Source organism: Neltuma alba, unplaced genomic scaffold, assembly GCF_004799145.2.
Source record: "Neltuma alba isolate B1F8T4 unplaced genomic scaffold, ASM479914v2 tig00013331_pilon, whole genome shotgun sequence".
Lineage (NCBI taxonomy): Eukaryota > Viridiplantae > Streptophyta > Magnoliopsida > Fabales > Fabaceae > Neltuma > Neltuma alba.
In genome coordinates, this window is record NW_021637605.1 from 59193 (window position 1) to 72512 (window position 13320).

The 13320-nt window shown below is 34.5% G+C and overlaps 1 protein-coding gene and 1 pseudogene across 1 annotated transcript; both read right to left on the reverse strand.

Moving 5' to 3' along the window:
- Positions 1-1102: 1102 nt before the first annotated feature.
- Positions 1103-1825, reverse strand: LOC114736362 (uncharacterized). The gene has a single exon (XM_028924150.1). It carries the CDS (start codon positions 1630-1632, stop codon positions 1153-1155), a length of 480 nt encoding a protein of 159 aa, XP_028779983.1. The 5' UTR covers positions 1633-1825; the 3' UTR covers positions 1103-1152.
- A 3560-nt stretch (positions 1826-5385) lies between these two features.
- On the reverse strand, positions 5386-13312 carry LOC114736363 (LEAF RUST 10 DISEASE-RESISTANCE LOCUS RECEPTOR-LIKE PROTEIN KINASE-like 1.4; annotated as a pseudogene).
- Positions 13313-13320: the final 8 nt, after the last annotated feature.

The following is a 13320-nucleotide window of genomic DNA, read 5'->3' on the forward strand; positions in this document are numbered from 1 at the left end:
TCAACAAGATTGGGCTAAGATAAGTAGTTAGCCTCTCACAACAAACTAAAGTTCAAACTAAAGTTCACATTTAATATACCATAATATGAGAACAATATTGCTTTTAATAGGATGATACATGTGCTTCGCAAAAAAGTCCATTTGATCAAAATAATTTTTTAATTGAATCAAAATCTTCCTTGGAAAACAAATAAATGACCTTATTTGATAAAAATTTCATCCCAAAATTTGCAAAATTAGATTAAATGACTGTAATCGAAATGAATAAATTAAATCAGTTGAAAATACTCCCTCCGGTTTTATAAGACTATGACCTATTTTATAGGCTTTATTTTAGATTTGCCTTAACATTAAATGTATTTTTTTATTGTTACCTTCCAGTTATTTCTCTCTTATCACATTTCTCCACATATTTTCTTTCATCCTGTATTTCATTTATTATAAAAACATATTTAAAAATAAAAATATATTTGTAAACTATTTAATATTTTTAATTAATTTTATTTGTTATCAATAAATTAGACAAAAAGAAGCATTAGATACCCCATGCAAATACTACAAAATGCCAAAAACAAGCTCCCAGTCTTGTGAATGAGACAAAAAGGGGGTGAAAACTTTTACATTTTCTCCATTTTCTCACTTCACAATATTCTTATTTTGTTTTTTTCAAAGTTTTTCACCCATTCAATAAAATAACTAATTAAAAATTATATACCTATGGGGCATTTAATCACGATTCTCGAAAACGATGAGCACAGTCAAGAAACCCGTTAAGATTTATTTAGAAAAATAAAAATAAAAAAAGTTCAAAAATCCAGATCCACAAACCGCTACAGGCTACGACGTCGTAGAGACGGAAGCGTATCTCACTGGTACAAACCACGAGGCTGGCAACTCACGCTTTTGCTCCCGTTTTCCTCGCAGGTTAAAATACGCACTTTTTCAGGTGCTTACGTTAGCATCATCAACTACGCCGCGCACGTTAGCATCGGTACGGCGGCGAGGCGTCAAAACCGTCCGATTGACGAATTGAGTATCTCCACCGCCACGCTCTCCGCCGTGGAGAATATATTAACATTTTCTAAAGATGAAAATAAACAAATAAAAAATTCGGGAAATTTTCGATTTATCTCCACAAAGTTTTCATAGTGCCTACTCAGGGATAGTGACGAGCACAGGTCGCCAAGCTCTTTTGAGGAATCTATATCGGAACGCCGATGAGACAGGTCTGAGAGATGTGGTTCCGCCACGTCGGAATGCCGAACCCGTTCGGAATCTGCTGCTGAGGCCGGAATTCGCTATCGCCGGCGAGAATCCGTCCTGCTCTCGCCTTTCTTCATCTTGGCGCCTCTTTTCATCATCGACCGGCGGCGGAGAAGATACAAACAGATCCTTGAGCTTCCGTCGAACTCTGACCTCCTTTTCGTTCATTTCCGTCGGATCTTCATCGGCGAGGTCTACAGGAGCTTCCTCGCAGCGAGCGAATCGGCGGCGGTCAGGGCGGCTGAGGAACATGCGGAGGGTCTTGCGGCGTCGGAGGTGGATGACAGGGCTAGTGGTAGGGCTGCGAGTGGGGCTGCCGGCGACGGCGCACTGGGTGGCTAAGAGCTTGAATTTCTGGAGTGTGGCCATTGAAAAAGGGGAGATAGATTAGATTAAGTAAGGGAGAAGCGAAGGATTGCTTGCTAGAGAGAGAAAGTGAGATCTGAGGCCATTCGACTCGATTCGATTCCGATTCGATCGGCTTTTGAGCTTTATGACTGAGGGATGTTACAGTAAAAGACAGAAAGGGATAGAAGGTGGCCTGAAGCAGGAAATAAAAAGGAATACTGAGAATACGAAGGGCTTTCTCGGTGGAATATAAACACTGGCAGACACGTGGCTGTGGCACGTGGCATGCGTTTTTCCTTTTTTTAATTACTAGTGATCTAATATATATATTTTTTTGGAAAAAACTAATTTATACTTTAATTTAAAATACATTTTTAGGTAAAAAATTTACGTGAATACTTTCAAATTAATTTATATAAATATAGTTTTAATGTTTTATTATGTTTCAATTTATAAGTGTGAAATTGTCTGACTCAACTAACTAGGAATGTATGCTTGAGTGGTATGAATTCATTCTCCCTTAATCAAGATAAGGGATTTGATTTCTGTTTAGGCATGAAAAGTGTTAAATCCCTTAATGTGAGCCGTTGATGTACCTGAAAGATACTCATCTATCTGGCCAAAACTTAAAGGAAAACTTATATTGGAGTTTTTTTTTTAATTTTTAATTTGGTACCTATGTGTTTTTTTTTTTTATATTTCATTTAATTTTACTGTTTTAGTAATATTATTAGTTTTTGTAACTTTGTTCAATTAGCATTTTTAATCTTTATACAAGGGTTAACATTGCTAATAGGACAAAATTAAAGATTTAATTAAGAAAAAACACATAGGTACCAATTTAAAAATTAAAAAAAATATAGGTACTCTCAATATGGTTTCTCCAAATATTCCCAAGAGATTTTACTGTTGGCTTATTACAAGTCTTACTTGCAATTGCAATCAACTTTGTGTTCACTATCAAGTGCTCCGCCTTCCTCCCAATTTCCTTTGACCATTTTGGACTCGCAGGATCCTTCCTTCTTATCCCCAATCGTCTAACTCTATACCCTCCAAAAGAAGACTCTAAATTAATATTCTTGCGGCAAAGTTGTATGATTTTTTTTTCTTTTTTTAAAAAAAATGAAGAGTCTTAGGTAATATTTTAAAAGCCGAATTGAACGTCAAATTAAAAAAGCTAACGATTCATAGATGTAGTTTTCATGATCAATCAATTTGACCCGCAGTCAAATCGGTAAGATAATAATTGAATAAAAAATTAATTATATAGGTATATAATATTATATATAAGAAATAAACTTGTGATAAATTTAGTTGTCAATATAATAGCATCACAATGTATGAAGTTCTCAATAAAATAATATTATATAACTACAGATTCACTAAAAATATATTAAACTTTTTGAGAAGGCATTTTTTTAAATTTTTATATGTTTTATTAAATTCTTCAACATTTTTCGTCATGCCCAAAAAAAATTGTTTGGTTTTATAAAAACCGTTCTAATTTGCAGTTTAATTTCTGGTTCTAACTCAATGTCTATCTCGAAAATAGTTTTTTTTTTCCCCTCTTTTGTCAAAACAAAGTTATTGACAAGTTCCATCAACAATTCAAACCGGTATGGTATGATTGTCCAGTGTAGTCTGATTTTTCATAAAAGGCGACGTGCCTGCTCCACTCCTTTTTTTGGTTAACAAAACTAACGGGTGTTAAGATTAAAAACTAAAACATTATAAAATTAAGAAATCAAATGAAATCTCATGCAAAATTAAAGGATCAAAGTTGTATTTTTGTTTTTGGTGAAAAAAGGTTCCTTTTTTTTTAGGGTTTTACAATGACAGCACCACTAGAATTTGGAGAGTTTGTTTTGCATCTTCATTTTCTCTTGTCTGATTTAATTAAGAACCTCAAATGTGGTATTTTGGGAAATTTCAGCCAGAGTTGTTTTTTTTTTTTGCCAATAACAATCAACTTTCATTAAAAATGGTTTAATAATTGGATCCTATAGGAAATTTAAAAACAATTAAAGGGTATCATAATTCATAATAAAGCCATTATAGTAAGTGAAAATTCTTGCATTTTTAAGAAAAATTGATGGATATTTAATCCTGTGATCCAAAAAATAAGTTATATTTAACTATTTTTACCAACACTAAGTAAGGGAGTGGAAAATATGTTAACTAGTTTAAAATGCAGTTTTAATGTAGATAAGGATAAATTAAATGAGGGGAAAGATTTAACGTTCTATATACTCATCTAAATGGGACTTTTTTTTATGGCAAAAAATGGAAATTTTTTTGGACTGATTATCTAAATGGGACTTAGATTATGAAAAGAGTGAGTATGAATAAATTTGCTCATAAATTAGAACAATGCCTTTAAAGAGATATGAAGGATAAAATTTTCAGGTCAGTCTGGTATTATTAAGAAAATAAATTCTTAAGAATGTTAATTTCTTCATTTGATTCTTTTTATAAGAAATAAATAATTTTTTGCCAAAAAGACAATTAAATTGTTTGTTGGCCGTTGATTGTAGCTTTTGTCAATGGCATCAACGAAAGGAATGGACGATTAATGTAAAGATTAAATCTGTTAGTCATTAAATATGTAATTAAGTTTTTGTTATTTTGGGCAAAAATTTGTCTTGTTTGTTGACTTTGGTTGTGACAAACATTCGATGTTGCTTGATGAAGAAGATATTATAAGACAATCCGTCAAGGATAAGAAACAGTGAATAATAATAATCTTAGCAACCCAAAAAAGAAAGAACAAAAAGAAAACAGAAAAGAAAAGAAACAATGAACACACCATTAAGTTGGCTTTTGAGCACATGACATGCACCTCTTTTCCAGTATTCTACGTAGTATTCTAATGTATTAAACAAAAATTAAAGGATTAAGTAACATTTAGTATCGTAAACCACTTTTTCTAATAGGAACCAAATTATGTTTTTAAAAGTGATTTTACAATATACAAAATAAATATGTAGAGGAGTTTGTATTGATTTACGGAAAAAAAAACTTTTTAAAATTTTCGAAACGCCCCTCAATGTTATAAGCTAATTATTAGTGCATTTGGCACATGAAGAGCTTGTTTGGAATAGTTTATAAATAGTTTTTCAATCGTGATTTATAGAATACAAGGTAAATATATGAAAGAAATTTACCTTGACTTATGTAAAACATGCTTATAAGTGATTTCAATCGTGATGGCAAATTGAGCCTCAACTGTAATTTTTGAATAGCATTATATTATTCTAAAATAATTTTTAGTGTAATTTTATCCTTAAACTATCCTCTATATTGTTAATTGAATGCTCAGTATTTTAAAATAATTTTTTGATACATTTAACACGTTAATGTATTTTTTGGGTAGGAATTAGTATCATTTTTTTAGTCAAAAGATAGCACTAAAGCGTTCATTGCTACGGGGAAAAATACTTTTGAGAATAAAATTGCATAAACAATTATTTTAACTTTTAGAATATTGGATACTATTAGAAAAATATTTTTAGATACTAGATACAACAAAAATTAGTTTATGAGACTGAGAATTATTGTACTTAAACCTTTATTTTTATTTAATACATTTAAATATTAAATTTTTTTTGTTTAAAATAAAAAGAAAAGATACAGATAAGATAGGCTCACAGTGGCCAGTGCTCAAGTGAGATGGAGAGATAAATTGGATTTGTACGTTTGGGACAGATGGGGCGGAACCACGACGCCGTATCACAGATGAGCGTTAGGTCCTCATTATGCGGACTTGTCCAAACATCAGCAGAAGATTGAAACAGTAGATGAATGACCCGATTTACTAATTCATACACGGAGCACAGAGATTTGGGTAAGTTACTCTCTCTCTATATATATATTATATACAGACCGCGCAAATATCAATGTGCATTATCACCTCATCTCATTTAGGTCAACAGTGAAATCATAGAAGTTATGAGGAAGTAGAAGTAGTAGAAGAGCTAACCCAGTTATCTGCAACTGAATCTGGTGAGAATGGAGGAGGGGCATCTTTCAAAAGCATGATTTCATCCACCCTTTTATTATTCTTCTCTAGATCTTCATGTCCACCATACCCTTCTTTTTGGATTCCTCTCAATATTTCCAGTACCTCATTCATGGAGGGTCTCATGTCTCCATCTTGCTGCAAACACCTAAAGGCCAACTCTGCAACTCCTGTTGTCATCTGCTTGATTGCATTGTCTCTTTCAAACCCTAGAAGTGGATCAATCAACTCATGAACTTGATGATTCTGAATTCTGTTTATAGCAAGACTGGCCAAATTTATATCATGGCGGTGCCTGGTGATGTCCACGGCCTCTAAGGATGATATGAGCTCAACTAAGACAACTCCAAAGCTATAAACATCGCTTTTACTGGTGACTTGGTAACACTGATAATACTCAGGGTCAACATAACCGGGTGTTCCTTGTGGGGCAGTTGACACATGGGTAACATCATTTGGGAACAACCTCGAAAGACCAAAATCAGCAACCTTGACCTTAAAGTTATGGTCTAGGAGAATGTTATTGGTTTTAACATCCCGGTGTATGACATCTGATTCATGGAGGTAGGCTAGGGCCTCAGCTGTTTCTACTGCAATGTTCAATCGGGTACACCAAGGGAGCAAAGAAGACTTAGATCGATTCCCATGGAGATGATCTGACACTGTTCCATTAGGAATGTATTCATAGACAAGGAGAAGTTCTCGGCTATGTCTAGAGGTGCATCCATAGAGTGCAACCAGGTTTTTATGCTTGAGTCGAGCTAGAATCTCAACTTCATTCCTGAATTGCTCAACACGTTTCAGATTGCTTTCGTAAAGCCGTTTCACTGCAACTGCACGTCCATCTTTCAGAATGCCTGATCAGCAATCAGAGCTGAATGGTTAAGGGAAATTGATGGCAAGTGTACAAGGGCTAGTGTTGGAGAATCCATAAGAAAAAGATGATATTATATTCTTACCATAATAAACAGTGCCGAAACCTCCATTACCAAGTTCCATGGAAGGATCAAAATTTTTAGTGGCTTCCTCAAGTTCAGCATAGCTAAACACCTTAACCCCATATAAGAAACTGTATTGCTTAGATTCAGTCATTGAGGTAACGTAAGATGGAACACTCTGAGATGAAGTTGTTGTGGAGGTAGCAACGCCTCTGCTATAAGGGGCCATGAAGAGGTCCTTGGTTTGTGATTGTTCTGCAATTCTTTTCCTTCGTCTTACGATAAAGAACAAGCATAATCCAATAAGAATTAAAAAAACTGCAGCAGCTGCACTAGTGCCTGAAGATAATTCAAGAAATTAGTAAGATCATGCCAAACAGCTGCTCCTTAAGAAAACTAATCCATACATGATCACAATAGAGGCTACCTGCTATAAGGGCTGTTCTGTTCTCTGAAAAATACAACAAAGATAAATGTCAAAACTCAAAACTTGAATGACATGAAGACAAACAAAAGAAAGACAGGATTGTCAGCTAAGATTCATTCTCAAATTGAACATAATCAATAAACGATCGAAAAACATCATCCTCATTTTCTTATCTTAAATTGAAGGGAGAGTTTGTACAAGAGAAACTGATAGCAACATTTGTCACTTTTTACTTTATGTACATAGAAGTTGACCATTTGATAGACGTTTATCAATTACAGTGCTCCAGTTTGGAAGCAAAGCTTCACTGCTATTCATTAACGAAAGTGAAAATTGAAGGCGAGGAGTTTTCAAACGGCATATGCACCCAAAAATGGTGTAATGATTAATGAAAATCTTGCACACATGTAATTTCAAAGTTTCAAATCTTCCATATATAAAAAACAAGACTGTATAGAGGAATTCAACTATTATTGAAAAGTCAAACTCAGTGATATAACACGCTCTCTCCTATATCTCTCAGCTTGCTAAAAAGCTCCAAAATATACCAGATTTTCGGCGTTCAGTTTGCTTGCTTCAAAAGAAAGCAAGAAAATGATAATAACAGTAAAATGTACCAGTCTAATAGACAAGTCTCACATATACAAATTAGAGAGTCTAAGATATGTAATGTTAGAGGTGAGTCGTACCAAATGGCTTAAGCCAAAAGTATAGTTAATGCCTAAAATCTAACATGATACTCCCTCCCAACCTCTTCATGAAAAGACAAATAACTAAGTTATGCATATCAAGGAGTTTCAGATTTAATTTTTTCCCCATAAAATGCCCCTATTAATTGTTTCACACGGTGACTATGTATTAATGATGCTTAATTAACGAGAATAAAACGGGAAATTTCATTCCGTCTGTCCCCAAAACAGTCGAAGTTTCTGGCAGATGTTTGGCAGTTAGGAAATTCGGAAATTCAGAGGTGGCAACTAATATCTCATGCTTACTGCATAGCATGAGAGTTCACGGGAAACTTAACTTAACCTGCAATGTTAGTAACATTTTCAAATCTATTCATACCATCTCATTTTTCGAAACAGTACGTGTTTCCATTCGAATTCCGCGAGTTTTACATATAAACAGCATCATCGCGAAGTAAATCTACCAATCACAGGCATCAACGAACCGAAAAAGTTCAAGATACCTTGTAAGGGACACAGGTGATCCCCACAAATGCAAATCGGTTCCTCCAAATCGTAATCAAATCCACATCGGCCACCAAAATCAACACATTTCAAGCACTCATGTTCGTAAGGGCTGCTATAATTCACATTAAAACCCTCCATCAAAACCTCCCTAAGTAACGACCGATTGGTCGTGAGCCTAGTGACTTCACTTTGAAGAATCGGCACCTCAACTCGAGTACCACAACGAAAAATACTAAGAGCAGGGTCCTGCGGCAACGGACCAATCAAAGAATAAGAATCACTTCGATTCCCCTTAAACGCACACTCAAACAGATTCTCTGGCTTTTTGTTAATCTCAGGAGAAGAACCACACCCATAGATCAAAGTGAGATTCTCGTTCCCGGAACCGTACCTAAAGTTGGTTTGGTCAAAGGTGGAATTGACAAAGTGGTGAGTGCATGTTTTGTTCCAGAGGTCTATGCGAGCTAGGGTGAGAACACGTCCGATTGGGTCGAGTTTGAGGACTCGGTAACTCACAGACGAGATGTTGAGCTCGGGAAAATCGCTCCGGCAGGAGAGATGGAACTCCGGCGGGCCGCAAAAGGAGGGGCGGTCGGCGCCCGTGAAGGGGTAGGGGATGTCGTGAATGTTGCCGCAGTCGAAGGTGTTGAGGCACAGAGAGAGGGAGGCGTTGGAAGGTAACGACGTCGTACGGTGGAAGGAGGAGAGGATGAAGGTGAAGAGGAGGAGGAAGAAGACAATGGTTCGTTGTTTCCTCATTGGGTCGTTGGTGGGAGGCGGGCGGGAAGATTGGTTTTTGACCGAGAGAGATAGTATTGGCTGGGATTTATAATAAATAATAAATAAATAGTAATATTGATGGCAAAAAAATAATAATAATAATATTAAAATGAAGTTCTGAGAAAGCATCATGAGACCAAGATGAATTTATTTGACTTGGAATATATATAAATATATATATGTAAGGACAAAATATCATATTCATATGAGAACAGGATGGCAAAAAAGAAAATTATACCAGAACACTTCTAATTTCTAACAGCGTCTGAATATATAAATTTTTAAAGAAAATATCAAAATCTGCTTTCTTTTCCCATTTCCGTCTACAAAATCAGTAAGATGCGAGGACACCAACATTTTACTCCCTCTGTGACAATTAACTCAATTACATTAATAAAAAAAATTGGTTAGACAAAAAACATATAAAAATATAACTTTTTTTTTTTTTGAAGTACCTTGTCTGTGAGGGGAGAGAGCACAGGAGAGATAAACAAATTACAAGAAAAAAGAAGTGTGTGAAAAAAAAAGAATGTGGTGTGGAGCAAAAAGTGGGGATTATCATATGAACAATTTACATTAACATAAAATAAAAAATTTAAAAATTTAATCAATTTTTTCTAAATTAATCTTATTTATATTCTCCCAACAATAATTAAGTAAAGGAGGACGATGATAGAGTTAAAAAAATATTTAGAGTGTTTTAGAACAAACATATCATATTAACTAATTTAATTAACATTTTTAATTTACTCAAATTAGTTAATTATGTTTTATATCAAAGATCAGAAGAATTTTTTTTTAATAAATAAGAACATGTCATAACAAAAAAAAAAGCCATTTATAAAAGGGAATAAAGAGAGTATCTCACATACCAAAAGTGAGATTGTTAATGTTTAAGAATGAGTTAGTGGAAGGGGAGGGTTGGTGGCCGATAAGAGAAACAAGCTAACACAAGGTCAAGAGTTCAAATCCATATGAATGTAGAAAATATTTTTACAAGATTTATTTCTAATTATGCCTGACAAAACTCAATCTGATTAGGTGAGTTAACCATATTTTTGGGGGGGGGGGGTTTCTGTTTGCATGTGTACCACCATCTGTTGGAAACATTTGCAAACATAAACGAGAAAAGAAGGGGAAAAAAACACGAGAGAGAGAGAGAGAGAGAGAGAGAGAGAGAGAGAGAGAGAGAGAGAGAGAGAGAGATCTTAAACAAGACTATACTCGTTTACATACCTACTCAAACCTTTGGGTGGTAGGGAATTTTGTTAAAAAGAAAAGTCATTAAACAAGACTTCATATTCTTTTAAAAGAATTAAAACTCATATTTAAGAGCGATGCGAGAATCATACTTTAGTTTTACGACTGACAACTCACATGAGAAATACTACTAAATTAATATGATTACTTATGAACAACTATCTGAGAACTTCATTTGTTAAAAAAAAAAAAAAAATAATTTTGTTTCCTATGACTCGAATACAGAAACAGAAGATAAAATAACAATAATAACATAAAGTGAAATCTGAATCTAAACGCTCAAGGAATTGACCAGAATGGTCTCTTGTGGACTAATCCTCAGTCAAAAAAATCATGCATTAACAATACCATGCAATACATCTTTTCACATCAATGATTCACTTACAACAACTTGATCTAACGTTTTGTTTACCCCACTCAATTTTTGTTTCCCTAGTTCGTGTATCTTTGCTAATCAAATTTGATTAGCAAAATGCCAATTTTTTTTAATTAGAAAAACAAACATTAACAGCCAGAGGTTAGTAGGAATAAAACTCACAACCTTCTATTTACAGGGCGAGTGTTTATACCAGTAGATTATAAGATTATTGACAACTATATGCTAAATTAATAATATTATCTCTAGGTCTATTTATAATAAACAAGTCATAATTAATTATGCTTGTTTTTGCTAAACAGGTTGAGAGGCAGTTTAAAATAATTGCTACTGGCACGCCGCCGCCACTAATTCTCCTTGGCAATAGTTTCCAGCTCATCCAATAATTTAATACTCCCTCCGTCACTTTTTAATAAAAAAATTAGTTAAAAGTAATAAATATGTAAAAATTATTTTTTTTCAAAATACTCTCATTCATAAGAGAGAGATTATTAGAAAATACAATAAAAACATTTGCACACTGCAAACTCAGTTTTTTTTTAAACCTAAAATAAGATTTTGGGTTAAGTTAAAACAATACTTAAAAAGATATGCTAGTATGATGATGATTGATATACTATTTTTAGTTCTAAATATAAAATCTAGTTTATAATATAAATTGCACTACAAACTAGATGCAGGAGGTAGTATAATATTTGATAACAAAAAAAGGAGATGAATTCTTTAAACAACACAAGCAAAGAGATAAAGGTCTCAACACAATCAACATTAAAGCACAGGATGGGGAAGCTGACTGATTTAAGATCCATGTCTCGGTTACAAGATCAGACGAGAGGGGACTAGTTCAACCTCTGGCAAGAACACTCTACATCAATAACTAGAGACATGGTTCCAGATCAGACGATAGAGAAGTTACAGACAAGAAGAAAACTTTTGAATGAGCAAGTAAGAATTTCAATCCAAACCTACCAAAGATCGAAGATGATCTAAAAACAAAAGATTCTCCTATCTTGCTTATCGTCTTCATGTCGATTATGTTATATTTGATCCGATATATATTTGGCTCACTATAAAAAAGATTAATAATAAAAAGAAGCCTAACTGTTTTGGACGATGTCATATTAAGCTATAAAATCGATCACTAATCACAAATTAAATAGCTTGGTGCATATTTATACAAACATATGTATGTATGTGTGGGCGATCCGAATTGGAAGGTTTTTCAAATCTAAAGGAGTGAGAGAAGTGGAATTAGACGGAGATGGCTTCAGAATGAACAGCCTAAGCTGAAACATGATAATTGTTTAATCACGAGCAAATAGGATCTGTATGTAATTATAAGTTGATAATATGATACAAAAGGGGTATTTGTAAGTTGATTTGCGGTCAAAGTAGGCGGCCTATATTTTAAAACTGGTGTGAACAACCCATGATAGCCTGGCACTTACCTAACAATGTCTACCTACCGCCAGCAAATACTCTAAACAGGACTTGCGTTTTCTAAGATGAAGTTGGTGTGTATGGAAATTAAGTAAATTAAGCCAATCAAGGAGAAACATGTAGGTTGAGTTTCATTGTAAATTGGCATAAACATGTCTCATTAGTGCCAGTGTCCACGTAAACCGAAGAGAAAAAACTAAGGCGGCTTTTTCTAGCTTTGTCTGGAGATGAACCACAATCAGATGGTTGTCGCAGAAGTCAGGAATCATTCTCGGAGAATATGAATCAACTATGTATGGAGTTATATATAAAGTAAACTAAATTTTCCTCCCTTGGCATGGCTTCCTGGCTAAAGGCTATCAAGGTCCTATCTGCAGAAAAGAGCAGGGGATATGTGGGCAAAATCTGTAACTATCTAAAAGCAATAACTGACGAGGATATGAATAAGCCTATTATCTGAAATAACATATTGAAACTCAAGGCATGTTCATCAATCTACGTTCACAGAAGTCATTAATTTCTTAAACTTCAATCTATGAAGTACCAGAACGTCAAAAACAGACTTGTCCGGAGACAACTCTTCAAATTACACGACATTACATGTTTTGTCGTGTCGCAGTTCTTTATTGTGTATCTGTGCCTGCATATATTGGTATGAATTACTAGAACACTGGTACTTACTTGATTTACATTCAGATGGAACAGGTCCGTCTTTGCAATAGCAAGTGAATTCACTTGAGCTTATGTTATAACCGCATTGCCCACCAGAGTTTCGACAGCCAGAGCACAGAGTATTATTTGCCTCCCATGCAAATTTAAAGCCTGTATGAATAGCAGTCTTCATATTTTCCACACTTGAATCTTCATCTAAAATTCTGGCTTGTGACCCCAAAATTGGAACAATTACAGTAGATCTGCAGGCCCCCGTTTGTTTCAGATTTCAGAGGTCCCATAACCTCCGCCCGCCAGAAGGAAATAGTTACTATTTTTACTGCAATTAAACTGAGTGGGGGTGATATATGGGTCTGAGAATGGAGAGGAAAGACAATCGTAGTACAGTGTCAGGTTACGAGAGTCCAAACTATAATTAAAGAAAGGGAGATCTATGGAATTGTTCCTAAAATAGGTTAGACAAACATCATCCCAGAAGTCAGTTCTCACAACTCTAAGACTATAATCAGAATAATTGACTTCAAGAACTCGATAGCTCTCGTACTTGATGGTGATTTCCGCATATTCACCAGCGCAATCTAGTTCAAATTTTGGGTGGCCAC